The sequence below is a fragment of the Equus asinus genome, chromosome 24 (assembly GCF_041296235.1).
Source record: "Equus asinus isolate D_3611 breed Donkey chromosome 24, EquAss-T2T_v2, whole genome shotgun sequence".
In the NCBI taxonomy this organism is placed as follows: domain Eukaryota; kingdom Metazoa; phylum Chordata; class Mammalia; order Perissodactyla; family Equidae; genus Equus; species Equus asinus.
In genome coordinates, this window is record NC_091813.1 from 42,559,455 (window position 1) to 42,575,737 (window position 16,283).

Here is a 16,283-nt window from a genome sequence, read left to right on the forward strand (position 1 = left end):
GTTGTAGATTGTAGTTGTGAGTGCCTCTGTCTGTGCCACGTGGGACGCCACCCCAGCATGGCCTGAAGAGTGGTGCCATGTCTGCGCCCAGGATCGGAACTGGGGAAACCCTGGGCGGCCAAAGCGGAGTGCGCAAACGTAACCACTTGGCCATGGAGTCAGCCCAAAAATTCCTATATTTTTTAAGTCACACAACTAAAGCTGTTTTTAAAAAAATCTAATGTAGAAAAAAAGTCCCTCACCAATGCAAACACACATACACATGTGTTGTGAGCCTGAGGTATTATTAAAGTAACATGGCCCATCACATCATTCACTATAATGTCCATCGGACTCGCTCCCCATCACAGCTGAGCTCAAGTTAAGGAGCTGAGGTATCTTTCAGAAACCAACAAAGTGAGCACTTAGGAAATCACAAGTCTTTTCAGAAAAAGAGTTACTTTTGTACATCAATGACCACATTTTTGAAGGATGCACAGGTACACGTAAAAAGGTCTTGATCTGCTTTCTCGAGTCAGATGCAGGCTGGGAGCCAGCAATAAATTTGAAGAAATCAGTCTGTGCGCGACGAGCTGCCTCACCGGGCAGAATCCTCACCGGGGCAGGACAGAGCTGCAAATTCATGACCCCGCTACGTCTTGTGCAGAAAAGATTTCTATTCTGTTTTTGTTTTGTTTAGACTTAACCGTGTTTCTAGTTATCTCCAAGAATGGGTAACTCCCTTTTGAAAGGGAGGCGGGCTGTTACTAATTCTTTAGTAGCAGCAACTAATTTATGTCCACCTCTAGCTGTAAGTCCCTGTGCTCAGTGTTGGGAATGCACACAGGATATTTTCCTGCTCTTAAGGGGCTTATATTCCACTGGGCAACAAAAAGGTGGGAAACATATGAAAGACTTACTTGTAAACAGTATGTTAGTTACAGTTTCAAATAATATGCTCAACATATTTTTCTGCAACCTCTAAATGTGATTTCAGGTCAAGTACTTCAAAATTAAATGCAATGACTCCATGGGTAATCTGAAAAAAAAATGCAAAAAGGCACACGCACACACAGAAAGCACACCGTTTTGACCATATGTCTAGACATTTTGGTATATTCACCATTTGGTGGTATATTAACAATTTATCCTGTCTCTCCTGACCTTTTGCTCCCGACTAGTGGAGGAGATAGCAGAGATCTCTGAAATTATATATAACAGTACAGGGTAACTTTTACTAAGTTAGCTGCTGATAGTAGGTGCTGCCACACCAAGAAGTTTGAATATGGTTGAATACTGCTGGAATATGGTCTTGTCATAGACGCTTACACTCGTCCCTTCATGAGCCATAGTTAATGTTAGCCAATAAGAACGTTCTAAAACAGATCCCAGCACACAACCCATGGACCATTTCTACATACTCCTGCTGTAGACATGTCACCCAGTAGGGCATGGGTGACAGGAGGATTCCAAGCGCAGGCTCTGCACAGTGAGGTGGGCGGAAAGTACACGCTAATAAGCTAAATACAAAGGAGGTCCCGGGATTGCATGGCTCTGCTGTAGTCGGAGAACACCCAGTACCCTGAGAACCCTCAGTACCTTGCCCAGGCCCGGAGGAGAACCTGGGGAGGAGCCTGGGGGAGGAAGAAGAAGACTGATGGGCCCTCATGACCTCTTTTCAGAACACTCCCCTTCCTAACAGATAATCGTCAAGGTTGAGGGAGAAGGTGTCGGGGCTGTGGCCTCCCATCCTGGGTTTAGGACTCAAGCACAAAGCCTCCTACTGAAGAAGGCGCCAACTTCCACTCCGGACAACTCCCAGGCCATCTAGGTTTTCATTCTCTGTCTGCCATGCTCATTCTTCCTCTATGAACACTGGAAAGAAATAATCGTAGGCTGCAAAGAAATGTATGCCTTGTTTTAAGAAGGGGTGTTCCTTAAGGATGTGACTGTGGACTTTCCTCTGGAGGAATGGGGCATTCTGAACTCTGCTCAGAGGATCCTGCGTAGAGAAGTGATGCTGGAGACGCACCGGGACCTGGCTCCTTGCGGGGAAGACTGCAATCCCCTATAAATGAGGACTAGCCTTGTGAAATAACTTGGGGCCTCCATTGACTAAGAAATATGAACTGTGCAGCTGAGCCAGATGGATTGTGTTTCTGCTCTTTATTTCCCAGGGAAAATGCTCTATTTTTAAATCAACTTTATTAACATATTTTATATATAAAACACACCCATTTGAAGTGTACAGTTTGATGAGTTTGGAAAGATATGTACATGTGTATAACCCTCACCACAATCAAGATATAGAACATTGCCATCGCCCCCAAAGTTCCTCTGTGCCTCTTTCCAGTAACCCCTCCACCCCCTGTCCTGCCCTCAGGCAACCACTGATCTACTTTCCATGATTATAGATTAGATTTAAATTGTCTAGAATGTCATATAAATGGAACCACACGGTATGAAACCTCTTGAGTCTGGCTTCTTCCATTTAGCATAATGCTTTTGAGATTCATCCATGTCGTTACATGTTTCTGAAGTTCAGTCCCTTTTATTGCTGAGTAGTATTCTGTTGTATGGATGTAGCACAATTTGTTTATCCATTCCCCAACTGATGGACATTTGTTTCCAGTTTTTGATTATTATGAATGAAGCTGCTGTGAACATTCATGTATAAACAAACAAAACTCTGGAATTTTCCAAAGTTCAACAGACAGAGCAGCCTGGCAGATGATGAACTGGTTACCTCTCTGGGGGGAGGATGAGTCAAGTGGTTGATGAGGCTGAGTTACCGAGAACAACTGGTTTTATAAAAAGCAGCTATAGCCAAAAATGAAAAAATGCCTAACTGAGCAGAGAGGACTGCTGATCAGGCAGCTTTCAACCTCATGGGAAAAATGGGTTGCAACATCCTTGGCAAGACAGTCTAATACACGTGGTTGTTTTCTTTAGACACAGGCTAGAATTTAGCCAACAGACTCAAACCTATTTTTTTGGCTACTTCAGGATATGTTTGAAGGCCTGTCCAGGCAACAGAGACAAAGAACTCCATCTCCAGAGTTAGAAAGACTACTGGCTGTGGGACCTGGGCAGGGATAAGTAACCTTGGCAAATGGGCATAAAACCACTACCTACCTTAAGGGCTGTCTCTGATGAGAATCTATGTAAATCACTTAGCAAGTGTCTAGCATATAAAGAGGGCTCAGTAAGCATGAATTAATATGATAAAAAATCATGTAATACCATTGACTCATAGTAAAAGAGTCCAAATATACTCCTTAGAAAGTTTGAATATTTTAATCTATTTTTTCTTAAATTACACTGGGAATTCTTCCTATATTATTTATATAGCCATTGAAGAATTGAATTATTAATCAAAACCTGGTTAGATTTTAGAAGCATACTGACTCAGTCACCAAAGTTCCCAGCAGCTGCAGTGCTGGGCCACTTCTTCATCCAGCAACTGGCTGGTTCCACATCTCCCACCAGGTGCTTCTCAAACCAGAAGAATCGCCTCTGGATTTTGTCAGTAAAGCTGCTTCATGAGCAGGAGCTGATTCTGTGGGTGTGTGGCTTGGGATCTATTCCTCTGGGCTGACTCTGGCTCAGGGGGACCCCCCGCACCTCCATATCCTCTACAAAGAGGTTCCTGGGGTGGAGTCGGAGGACGAGTTGGAAGCTGAGGACCTGGGTTTGAATCCTGACTTCATTGCCCCTACCTACTGCCAACACACACGTTAAGTCTCTTCGCCGTCTGAGCTTCGCTTTCCTCATTTCTTTCTCCTGAGGTAAACAGCATTTACCTCACTAGGCTGTCGCAGAATTACATGATGTTACAGTGCCAGGACAGTCTCAATCACTGCCTGCTGACCCTGTTAATTCCATGCTTTATCTTACAGTCTTTCCTTTTTCCCACCGTCACCAGACAACTGGCTGCATATAACTCAACTGAAATGGGGCTGCTTTAAAGAGTGATTCAGGACCTTCCCTGTAAACACTTAATATTGTAAAAATGCCCTGAATGATCACCTTCCAAGAAAGAGGGGCTCTTTTCTGCTGCACAGGGGCTCAAGCCAGCTCTCCTGGGTTTTAAGTAGAAGAGTTAATTCTTGAGTTCCTGTAGCCACACGTGTGGGCTTGGGTTCAGTGGGGTCGTTACCCAGAATACGCATCCCTCCTCTAGCAGCCCAGGCTGGGCTCGCTCGCGCTCCCTCCTTCCCCAGGCCGGCCTCCCCGTGTCATGCGGGCCCCGGTCCCCACTCCACCGTCCGGCGCCCATGGGCGGGTTTGTTGTGACTGATTTGTTCTGAGCGCCCTCCTGGCTTCCGGCGCGGGCTCCCAGGTGCCGGCCGTTTTACTCCAGGCTGGGAGAGGCGCAGGCCTTTCCCCTACCCGGGGCCCAGGCGGATCACCGCAGGCGGCCCGGGCCCCCTCCCACGGTGGGTGGTTCCCGGGACTCCCGCCTGTGCGCGCCCGGAGCCCAGCCTGGCGGAGAGGGACCGGCCCCGGGCAGAGCCCCGCGTGCTTGCGTCCGCCCGCGCCTCTCCGGCCGGATGGGGGGGGATGTGCGAGGGCGGTGGCCCTCCTTCCCCGCCCGCCCCCCTCCGTCGCCCTCCTAGGGGCCCCCGCGGGGAAAGCCCCTCGGGTGCGCGCGGGAGCGGCCGCAGGCGCTCGGCGGGGACGCGCGGGCGTTTGAATGCCCGCGAGCTCCTCTCATTGGAGGAGCGCAGGCCCCGCCCGCCGCGAGCCGGGGGCGGGCCAGGGGCGGGGCCCAGGTGCTCTGTTCCTCCTTGCCTGAAGGTTTTCCCGTGCAATTCTGTTGAACCCAGGTGGCTTCTCATTGTTCTAGAGAAGACTGTTTTTTTCCTCGTCCTCCTTTCCTCCTACAAAAAGAAACGGCGCTATTTCAGAAAAAATTCGCCTTAAATACTTTAGTGTGTTTACTGCTGCCCTATAGCCACGCATGGCTGTTTTGAAATTGCGTCTTTATAGAGGAAGGAGGTAAAAAGGAAAGGCTAGAGAGACCTGGGAATTGTTTATTTTGTATAAGTGGTTATTTCGACCCTCTGAATTTTCCTTTATCATTTTCTTCCTAAATTATAGTCAAAGGAAATGTTATTCTAAGTAGCACCAAACATAGATGGTGTTTGAGAAAAATTCAAAAGGTAAAATCAGAGTGTATTTTGTAGGAAGGAATGTCACAAAAACACAGCTCTCATTTTCAATCACAACCTCTGGCCTATTATCATTTTGGCTTGAAGTTCCTACTTACTGCTAAGAGGAAAAAAACTGGGTCCTCATATTTTCTCTCCCCGTCCCCTTTTATTTTTCAGTCCAGAGCACAACCACCAGAAGAGAACAAAAGGAAGCCAGTTTTGGGGAAACTTGGCAACCTGTTCACGGCAGGAAGGAGAAGGAACACCAGAAACGGGTTAGAGAGTCCCACCAGCTCCAATGCCGGATCAGTCTCTCCCAAGGATGTAACCGCTTGCAAACTCCCGGAAAGAGAGAACGAGGAGAGTAAATCTCAGGGCAGCCAACCGGAGCAGACAGACACACGCGAGGAGAGCTTCCCCCGGGAGAAGCCCCAGGGGCCGGAGGGCGAGCCGGCCGCCCCCCCTGACGCCGCGCTGTGCCCCCGCTCGAGCAGCCATGCAGCGGCAGCGGCTGTGTCTCAGTGCCCCGAGAGTGATTCACCCCAATTAGAACCTCTGGAGGCAGAGGGAGAGACTCTCCCAGATGCCACCACCGCTGCCAAGCAGCTGCATTCCTCACTAGAGAATTCCTCCAGGCAAGAGAGCGCAGAGACGCTCGCCCGCAGTCCGGGGGAGGACGCTTCGCCCGGCGCTGGCTGCGAACAGGAGGCAGCCCAGGCTGCGAGGGGGGTGCCGGGGTCGGGACAAGCCCCCCGCGTGTGTGCCGAAGGAGGCCCTCTGGAGCCCCAAGGCGCGTGCAGCCAGCCCCCCGAGGACGCATCTGCTCCGCCAGGGGACCCTCCCGCCGAGGGCGCAGAGGACTGGGCGAGCGCGGCGCAGGCAAACGGTCCAGCCGGGCCCCAAGGGCGAGACCGCCGGCCCGGCGAGCGCGTCCAACCCTTCAAAGTGTTAAAGTTGGACATCTACTTGAGGAAGACTGAGGTGGTGCAGGAGGACGAGGCGGCCGTGGGTGCTCCCGGGGCAGAGGATTGCAGCGACTCCGACGACATGGAGAGGAGGTCAGGCGGCCGCCGGTCGGGGAGGCGGAGGAGGTCGCAGAGGTCCACCGACTCCCCGGGCGCAGACACGGCGCTGCCCCACTGCACGGCGAGGGACGACGCGGTGTTCGACGACGAGGTGGCGCCACACGCGGCCGCCGAGAACGTCGCCGCGGAAAAGAAAGTGAAATCTCCGCGGGCTGCCCCCGACGGGGGCGTTGCCGCCGCTGCGAGCCCGGAGTCCAAGCCCGGCCCCGGCCCCAAAGGGCAGCCGCGAGGGGAGTCGGACCGGAGCAGACAGCCGCCGCCGGCCTCGTCCCCCACCAAGAGGAGGGGCAGGAGCCGCGTCCCCGAGCCCGCGCCCACCCCGGCCGCCGGCGGCTCGCGACCTTTCGCCAAGGAGTCTCCACCCAAGAGGGCGCCCGCGCCCGCGCCCGGCCCGGCCGCCAAGGGCGCCCCCGGGGAGAGCGGGGAGGAGGCGGCCCGGGTCGTCCCCCGCGAGCTCACGGTCAAGAGCAGCTCGCTGCTGCCGGAGATCAAGGCCGAGCACAAGAGGGGCCCGCTCCTCAACCACTTCGACGGCCGGGGGGAAGGAAGTCGAAGCCGAGAGCTGAGCAGATTGGCCGGAGGTTCGGACCCCGACGGCTCCAAGCCCAGGAACCATCTCGGTGCCGGCCGATCGACAGTGACCACTAAAGTGACCCTGTAAGTCAATGCCGAATCAGGCCGGGCTGAGTTGCTGTCCGCAGACGTGCTGGGTGGCCGCTCCGAGGGGCTCCGGGTCTTTGCATCTGTGCAAGGATTCCTTGTGCACTGGACGTTCTCCTCCGCGCTGAAATTAAGATAAGAGGCTGGCAGGTGAACACAGTTTAGGTTTAAAATGATGACACATTCAGGAGCTTAGTTGGTTGTTAATTTCTGTTTTTAATAGAAGGTTTAAGTTCAGTCGATGTAAAAGTGAGATCTCTCTTGATGCTCCACGTTTAGGTAAATAACAGAGGGAAGACTGCATGGCTTGACAGGAGTGAATTCTATTCTTTATGCAAAATGCACACTGGCATTCCTGGATAGGACATTCCTAAAACACAGAGGCAGTGAATTTGAAAACAGGGAGCAAACACTGATATGATCAGTATGACCCAGTCTCTTTGACACGTGTGAGTTTAAGAGAATTCACAGAAACTTTTATGGGACTTAGTGCATTATTGGCCTACAGCTTTAAAAAAAAAATCTCTAATACAGGTATCTTGGTTGCTTCTTCCCCTTTATAATGTTAGGGGGTCTGGTGATATTTTTGCCCCCAGGTTGAAAAATAATTTTGAGACTGAAATGAAGAAAGATCAGTGTTCTTACTGGGAGACTATTTGCTAAGTGAAAAGGACACATTAGAAAGATCAAGTTCAACAACAGCCTGTGACTCCTTATTGTTAAGTTGACTGATCTTTCAAATGTTTACTGAGTACCTACTGTGCATAGTGTTGGGCTAGAACTATGGGAAAAAAATCACAGCTATGACTCAGTATATTGCCCTTGAAAGGTTTATGGCCCAGTCTGGCACACAGGGTGCAGAGAAGTAATAATATGAGGTGATATCTGATTAAACTGCCCAATGGATGTTACCACCCATAAGGACCAGGGCCGTGCAAAGGAGGAATTGTGCCTTGATGATAAATGTGATTTGTATAGGTCTTCAGAATGGTGGGGGAGGGGGCACTCTGTAAAACTCTTAAGATCCTCCCCCAGGCCCCACTCTCACTCCTCATCTCCCAGTCAGCGCATGTGAAAAATAAATAAACTGCTTAAGTTTTTTCTATATTCACACATTTCTTAAAAGAGTTGGTAATGTTGCAACGTTATCATTGTTAAACCACATGGTTTCATTCTATGTGAATTCTTGGATAAGTAAGCTTTAGGGTAGGAGGTCTGCTTGGTCAACACTGGAGAGGAAAATCTGCTTAATGAATAACTTGAGCTACCTGACCAGCTGCCAACCTGGAGATCTTTGATAGAGTCAGCTGTTTACTTTGTAACGGCAGCGTTGGAGAAATTACCTGAGTGAATGATGCTCATTATTTGTAGAAGGCCAGTGTGAACATTCAGACCTCCTCCGTGTGAGCGGAGAGAAGCGTTGCAGTGTACCTGATTAAGGATGCTTGCCTGGTCTTCCAATCGAAAGACAGGGTGGAAAAACCAGAAATGTTACACTGTTAAGGAGTAGGGTAAACAAACCTTGGGGAGAGGATCTCACAATGAAACGCTTCTTCATGCGCTGCTTCCTGTAATAGGAACAAATCAAATGCCTTTTTCTCAGTACTGATTATTTTCCACCTAAAATTTTTCCTTTGCTAGACACTGAGTTTATTTAATTTTGTTTCTGCAAGGCCTTGTACTTGGTGACTTGGCAACGATTGAAATGGAAAATTAATAATTCTTTCTAGTCCTTTCACTCATGTCTGTCTGACTGATGGATTTTTTCAGACCCTGTAATTTTTCCTCTGGTTGGATTTCAAGTTAAGATGTTACTCAGGTTATTTTTAAAAACAATTTGAGTCTGAAGTTTTAGAGTTAAAACTATTTTATGTTCTCTGAAAAATGATGATGATGAAGCAGCATACTTCTTGATGCTGTTGGAAAAATTGTCTTCGGTTCTCTCCCGAGTATTGAATGTTGAGATTCTTAAAATGGTATGTTTAGGATAAGGAGAATTTTCCTCTCATATTATAGCCATGGCTTTTTAGGCTCCAGATTATTTTCTCCTCTCACACTGTAATGAAGGCATTACAACATGAATTATAGGAGCCTTCCTTTTAATTAGTTTGAACTGGGTTAATTGTAGTGACTCTTGGTAGCAGAACTTAATAGCACAGAAAGTTAGGTTGTAAAACGTATTTTGATCTTGGTGTACATCTTTAATGTGCAGACGTGTGTTCCTGTCCTTAAGGTAGCTCGTTGGCTAACCTGGAGCATATTCCATTTACATTTTAAGATATACCTTGATGTCTGACTGTTCCTTGAGCTGATTAGTGAGAATTTCTTAAACGTATATTCCTGGCATACCATTAACTGATGGCATTTGTAAGCTCTCTCTATTTCTAATCATCTCACTGGTTTTAGAATTTAATCTTTAAGGAAGTACTTATAAGTTAATTTTGCTTTTAAATTTAAGTCTTCTCATTTTATCCAGAAGGATAAGTTGTCTCACCCAAAGTCAGACTGCCTGTTCCCTCAAAAGTCTCCACAGGCCTAACCTTCTCTTTTTTTTTTTTTTTTTGAGGAAGATTAGCCCTGAGCTAACTGCTGCCAATCCTCTTCTTTTTGCTGAGGAAGGCTGGCCCTGAGCTAACATCATGCCCATCTTCCTCTACTTTATATGTGGGACGCCTACCACTGCATGGCTTTTGCCAAGCAGTGCCATGTCCACACCCAGGATCCAAACCGGCGAAGCCTGGGCCACCGAAACGGAATGTGCGCACTTAACCGCTGCGCCACCAGGCCGGCCCCTAGGCCCAACCTTCTCTAAGGGCAGTGGGGTCATGCGGGAGAAGCACCCAATGTCCATGCTTCTCCACTTTGTGTTCTCATTATTGAGGTGGCCTCCAAAGGATGATTACTTTATCTTATTGATCTCATGATAATTCATTGACTCTTTGAATCATAAAGCTGGAAAGAAGCAGAGGAGGTCACTGAGGCGAGTCTAACCTGACCCTTCCTGGGGAAGCAGAATAGTGGAGTGGTCGGGAGCATGGCATCTGAAACCAGAACACCTGGCTTCAAATGATGGTTCTGTCTCTTCCTAGCTGTGTGACTTCAGGCAAATCACTTAGCTTCTCTAGGCCTCAACTTCCTCATCTTAAAAGAGACTGTGTAGACCTATACATTAGGCCAGCCAGAGAAAGTGTTTCTTAAGTCCTTGGCAATCAGTGAATATTAGTGGTTGTTATCTCTTCCATTTTATAAAGCATTAGACCAATGGTTTAGACATTTTTGTTTTTGCTTTTAGCTGTGGAGTCTGTTCTTCTAGGAAAGCTTGTATAGAAGTGATGTATAAAACAGAAGTAGGAGCGATTCTGGTTGAAAGGAGGGTGGCTGGCCCACAGCCCCATCCCTCAGTCTCTGCTGTCCCCAACTGCAGCCCTTGGAGAGAACTCCAAGGATTCCTTCAACCTTAACTTAGGGGGAGTGGGACCAACTCTGCTCTAAACTGTCTAGTTTTGTTTTTGTTTTTTATAGATAGAGAAGGTAGAGTCCAGAGAGTTAAAGTAACTTGACCAAGTTCACACAGATAATTGGTGTAAGAGCCAGGACCAGAGTCAGCTAATGCCAAACAGAGAACATTTTATTTCTCAGAAAGAAAACAGTGTGTACATCCAGAGACTTATGATTTCCATTTGGGGGCAATTGTACCCAAGAAATGTGAGAGAGACAGGGGAGACTCTCTTTGCACCCAAAATGGTGATAAAACCAATTGAGTAATTGATTAACAAATTATGGTACATCCATATGATGGACTTTTATGCAGACATTATGAAAACTTCTCAAATAAATGTTTTAGTATTGAAATATGTTAAAAATGTTAAATATAAGGTTAAGTAATCTTTTTTTAAAGGCAAGATAGCAAACTCTATGAACAGAATCTCAGTTCTACTAAAAATATTTCACTAGGCATACAAAAAGACTAGAAGTATACTAAAATGTTATCAGGGATACTGTTTGAGTGATGGGATTATGAGTGATTTTTCATTTTTATATTTTCCAAATGTCCTATAGTGTACACACTTATATAATCAGAGAAAAATTTTATGGGGAAAGGATGAAGGGAATAAAATATCCAAAGAGGTAAATAATAGATAAATATTTTTTATAATCTAGGCTTTTGAAATAATGTAAGAAAAAGTTATGATGGGGGCCAGCCCCATGGCATAGAGGTTAAGTTCAGCACACTCCACTTTGGCGTCCCGGGGTTTGAGGGTTTGGATCCCAGGTGTGGACTTACACTGCTGGTCAGCCATGCTATGGTGGTGACTCACATACAAAAAAAAAAAAAAAAAATAGAGGAAGATTGGCACAGATGTTAGCTCAGGGCTAAACATCCTCAAGCAAAAAAAAAAAAAAGTTTATGATAAAATAAAAAATACACAATTGATGTTTGGGGCAATCATTTACATGTTTAAAGAATGGAAGTGCATTAAATATTCAAATTTGTTCTAATGTTCTTCAGGCCCTAAGATGTCTCCCAACTCAAATGCTAAGCACTAAGCTTACATACTGTATGTACTTGACAAACTTGTTACCCTCCCACGTCTAGACTTTCTTAGCTACATGATTTTCTCATCCTTCGTACAGAAGCAAAACATCCATTAAAAATAGTTGATGGTGTATTTAGAATTGTTTAAAAATCGTTTCATAAAAAAACTATTGTTATATACCAGAAAGATGTTGGTTCTTCATAGTTCTATTTTAAATTGGTACATTCACTTTTTAAAAAACTAGGTCAATAACTTTATCTTATTGCTTTATTCTTGCAGCCCTGCCAAGCCCAAACATGTGGAACTAAATCTTAAAACCGCTAAGAATCTTGACAGTTTGGGAAATGAGCATAATCCATTTAGCCAGCCAGTTCATAAAGGAAACACTGCCTCTAAAATCTCCTTATTCGAAAACAAACGGGTGAACAGTAGCCCAAGAAACGCTGACATTCGAGGCACCAGGAACACTGCTGCCTCTAATAAAACATTTGTTGGGAGAGCAAAGCTGAATTTAGCCAAAAAACCCAAGGAAATGGAGCAAGTTGAAAAGAAAGTCGTACCAAATAGTCACCAGAATGGGGTGCTGGTGAAGGAAACCTCTGCAGAAACCAAAGTTACTCTCCATGAAGAGGAGATCCAGCCGTCGACCGAGAGTCCCAGTGTAAGAGGAATGGAAGGCGAGCCCGCCGAGGGTCTGCCTCTTGGTTCTCAGCTTAGCCAAGATGATAAAGCTGATGTGCAAACAGATGCTGGCTGCCCCTCTGAACCAGTGGTTACTGCTCTGATTCCTGATAAGGACCACAAGCTCTTAGGAGAGGATCAGGCAAAGGCTGCCGACAGCCAAAGACTTGTACTTGAAAATATGACTGATACAGCACAAGACATCCCCGCCATTCTTGATACCAAAGATTCACCTCCAACAGCCACACCAAAGCTACAGGATACATTTTCTGACTCACAGCCCCCAGCTGAGTCATCTAATGGGGCTTCTCTTTCACTGCCTGCACCCATTCCTGTGGATGTTCCCAAAGATGCCTGTGCTCCAGCTCCCATAAGCAATTTTCCATGCACTGATCTAAAAGTGTCAGAAAACCATAATGGGAGTATTTTGCCTGTGTCTCATCAGAATAATGAGAAAACGCCCTACTCTGAACTTGCAGGAGAAGGAGGAGGAGGAGAATCAAGCCCTCCTTTGTCTACAGAGCACAGCCCAGAAACTGTGGGAAATGAATGTCCATCCAAGGTCCTTGTCCAGGATAAGCCCTTCGTGCTCCCTGTGGAGAGCACCCAGGATGTCAGCTCCCAGATCACCTCAGATGGCTCTGAAGTTAGAGAAGTGCAGTTGCCAAGTTGTCACAATAATGAACTTGAAGTGGTTTCCGTTGCAAGCTGTGCTCCCCAGAAAGAGGAAGAACCAGGCAATAAGAGCACAGCACCCACACACGTTGACTGCAAAGAGGAACATGTAGCCAAATCTGGCCCAGAAGTCATGCCGCCAGAATCCGAGAAAACTCTGCCTATCCAGGCTCAAGGTCAGGGCGACAGAAAACCCCTGAAGGCTGAATCCAGCCCCACCAACTCCCCCGGCAGCAGGAATCATTTAGAAACCCCTCAAAGACCAGATCAAAATGTTGTAAACGGCCAGGACAGCCCTGCCAGCCTTTTGAACATTTCTGCTGGTAGCGATGATAGTGTATTTGATTCTTCTTCTGATATGGAGAAATTCACTGAAATCATAAAAAAGATGGACAGCACAGTTTGTATGCCCCAGAAGAAAAAGAAGGCCAGGGTGCCCAACTCTCCTGCCCCTCACTTTGCTATGCCTCCTATTCACGAGGACAATTTAGAAAAGGTGTTTGACCCCAATGTATTTACCTTTGGTTTGGGGAAGAAAAAGGAAAGCCAGCCAGAAATGTCACCGGCTTTACAGTTGATGCAGAACCTTGACCCCAAATCCAAACTGAGGCCCAAACGTACGTCCGCTGAACAGAGTGTCCTCTTCAAGTCCTTGCATACTCACATGAATGGGAAAGATGAACCTCTGGCCACTCCAGAGGTAAATGACAAAGAGAGCAAGGATGTCACAAATGGTGGAGTTAAGAGATCTAGGCTAGAAAAAAGTGCACTTTTCTCAAGCATGTTATCTTCTTTACCACAAGACAAAATCTTTTCTCCCTCTGTAACATCAGTCAATACTATGACCACAGCGTTCAGCACTTCTCAGAGCAGTTCTCTTTCTCGGTCTTCCGTGTTAGAGCCTGTGGCCGAGGGTGCCCCGCCCTGTGGTTCAGACAAAGATCAGCCAAACCTTCCACCCAACAGCTTAAAGGTCTTCAATTTCAACTCGTCAAATACATCTCATTCGGGTTTGAAAAGTCCAAGCTACATGGAAAAATACCTGCAAAAAGAGGAAACCAAAAAAGATCTGAATTCACGAAGTAACCTTCAGCTACCAGAAACTAAATTTTCTGAATTTTCAAAACTGAAGAACAATGATGATATGGAAAAGACTAATCACATTGAAAGTGTTCTTAAATCGAACTTGCCGACCTATGGAAACAATGACACAGACTTCATGGGTCTTTTCAAATCCAGCCTGTTTGACCCAAACATTTCTTTTTCTGGAATGTCATTATCAGATGCAACTGTAAGTAGCAACATATCATCACTTATTTGGGGTGTTTTAAAGTCAGAGGAGAAAGGCATGATGAGCAATTCATGTTATTCTTTTAAAAATGGTTATGCTCGTGTAAAATAGTTTTCACTCATCACATATTTGAAAACCTACTATGCGCAAGGGACTGTTAGGGCCCAAGAAAAAAGGTACTAAGATTCTGTTCTTAGGTCATTTGTAGTCTAGCAGGCAAAACAAGCTACACATATTTTAAAGTACTTGTGAATTTATATGTTGTTTTATGAAAGGTATAGATAAGGTGCCTTGAGAGTTCAGAGACAGACAAGATATGTTTTCTTACCTAGTTCTGCATAAAAATGCCCAAGGCTTGGGATGCTTAGAACTTTGAGGAATGGGGAAGCAGTTTCCTTTATTTGGAAAAGCCCCGCCAAGGAATCTTATTCCTTCTCTTGTGCTGTGAGATTTGCTCTTTTTTCCTCTAAGTAGCAATAAATGTTTATCTCATGCAGTTGAGAAAGTATTTTCTCTTAATTTGGAATTAGTGTTCATCAGGGAAATATTTTTCCCTGCAGAGCTGTTGGGGAGTAAAGAATTCTGGTCTCCATTGGATCTTTCCTTTAATATTGTGGAGAGGTCAGCAAAATGTGATTTGAGAAACAATTAGGATTTCTCCATCTTCTTTTATCTGACTGCTACAAGTTGTTTTCTTGACTTGGTTTTTAATGTGAATTTGTGCCTTTCTGTTACCAAGCTTGATACTCAAGTTGAGGGAGGACAATGAAAGAGGAAGGCAGAATATAAGCTTAGAGGTCAGCTCAGCTAAGCCCAGAAACAGGAGTAGGCCTCTCTATTCCTACTGACCACTCCATGAACCAGACTATCTGGCAGGTGTAAACCATCATCCAACATGGTTTGTCCAGGCAGAAAATCTCTGCACCCTTCCTCATTTGTACAAAGCACTGCAGTGTGTTTTAATTCGTTGTACTGACTTTTGCTACAAGCCTGTCATAAGATGTCATTTTGGAAGCTCTTTCAAAATGTATAGTTGGGTTTCCAGTTGAGGCTCAGATCGCTCTTTTAAAAAGTTTTCAAACTTTTTGGTTTGAGGACACTTTTATATTTAAAAATCCTTGAGGACCCCAAAGAGCTTTTGTTCATATGGGTTATGCCTATTGGAATGTGTTATGTTAGAAATTAACACTGAGAAAATTTAAAACAATATACAAGTGCATATTCCCTTAGCCATCAGAGCAATAATATCATCACATGTCATGGACTCTCTGGAAAATTCCACTCTACACTTGTGAGAGAAGGACAGTGAAAAAGGCAAATAACCTCTTCTTATTGTGAAAATAGTTTTGACCTCATAGACTCCCTGAAAGGGTCTTGGAGACCCTTCATGGGCTTCTGGACCACGCTTTGAGAACCACTGCTGTATATAAACAAAATGGAATTGGCCTGTAGTACTCAGAAATCATAAGATTTTTAAGTATTTCTCTCAAGCACAAAATTTCCACTGGTCCGCTTCCCATTCATTACGGTCTTATTCTCTTTTTAATCATTCTTAGAGCGCTTCTCTTATTTGACAACAATGTGATGAGTCTGACAACAGCGTATACAATTTCCCAGTGGAATCCCTTGAAAAACCGAGCCAAGTGGAGTGAAAAGGAGAAACAAAGTGCTTTATACTTTCTTTAGGCCTTTTTATGATTATAAAAAATTTTTTTTGATTTTCTTTAGGTCTTGGACTTTGTTGACTATACTGCATTTTGTTTTAAATGTCAGGCTTTTTCTTCAGCTTATCTACTCGTAATGTGTGTATACAAATAAGTATATGCCATTTTGGTTTCTAATAATGCTCCCCAAGGCCGTCTGTGGTCTTTCGGCATGTTCCGATCTGGTATGATTTAGGAGCCATCAGATCAAAGGCAGTTCTTGGAATAGGCATCACCATTAAAAGTAGTGATGTTTTACAGTATTTTTACATGGATAATTACTATTTTTATTATCTCATACATTTCTGGTTTTACTGGTCTTGTCAGATGGTCTTGAAAATGGTTAGTCTTGGAGCCATATAAAAACGTATTTTGTCCATCAAAAAGGGAGTGATTAAATAAACCATTTGCAGTGTACGTTCTGAAATATACCTTATGCACTTTTTTATTTAGACTAGTCATTGTTATGTGATGGTAGATGTTACTATGAAAAAACATACTGATAGATTCAGATA

The 16,283-nt window shown here is 45.4% G+C and overlaps 1 protein-coding gene across 2 annotated transcripts in view; it reads left to right on the forward strand.

Annotated features, from left to right (window-relative positions):
• Positions 1 to 16,283, forward strand: part of CRYBG1 (crystallin beta-gamma domain containing 1) — a 190,305-nt gene that overhangs the window by 132,728 nt on the left and 41,294 nt on the right. For both annotated transcript variants that reach the window (XM_014860821.3, XM_014860822.3), the window contains 2 exons: positions 5,313 to 6,877; positions 11,698 to 14,065. In XM_014860821.3, the coding sequence (XP_014716307.2) occupies positions 5,313 to 6,877; positions 11,698 to 14,065 (3,933 nt within the window). The remainder of the gene's footprint in view (positions 1 to 5,312; positions 6,878 to 11,697; positions 14,066 to 16,283) is intronic.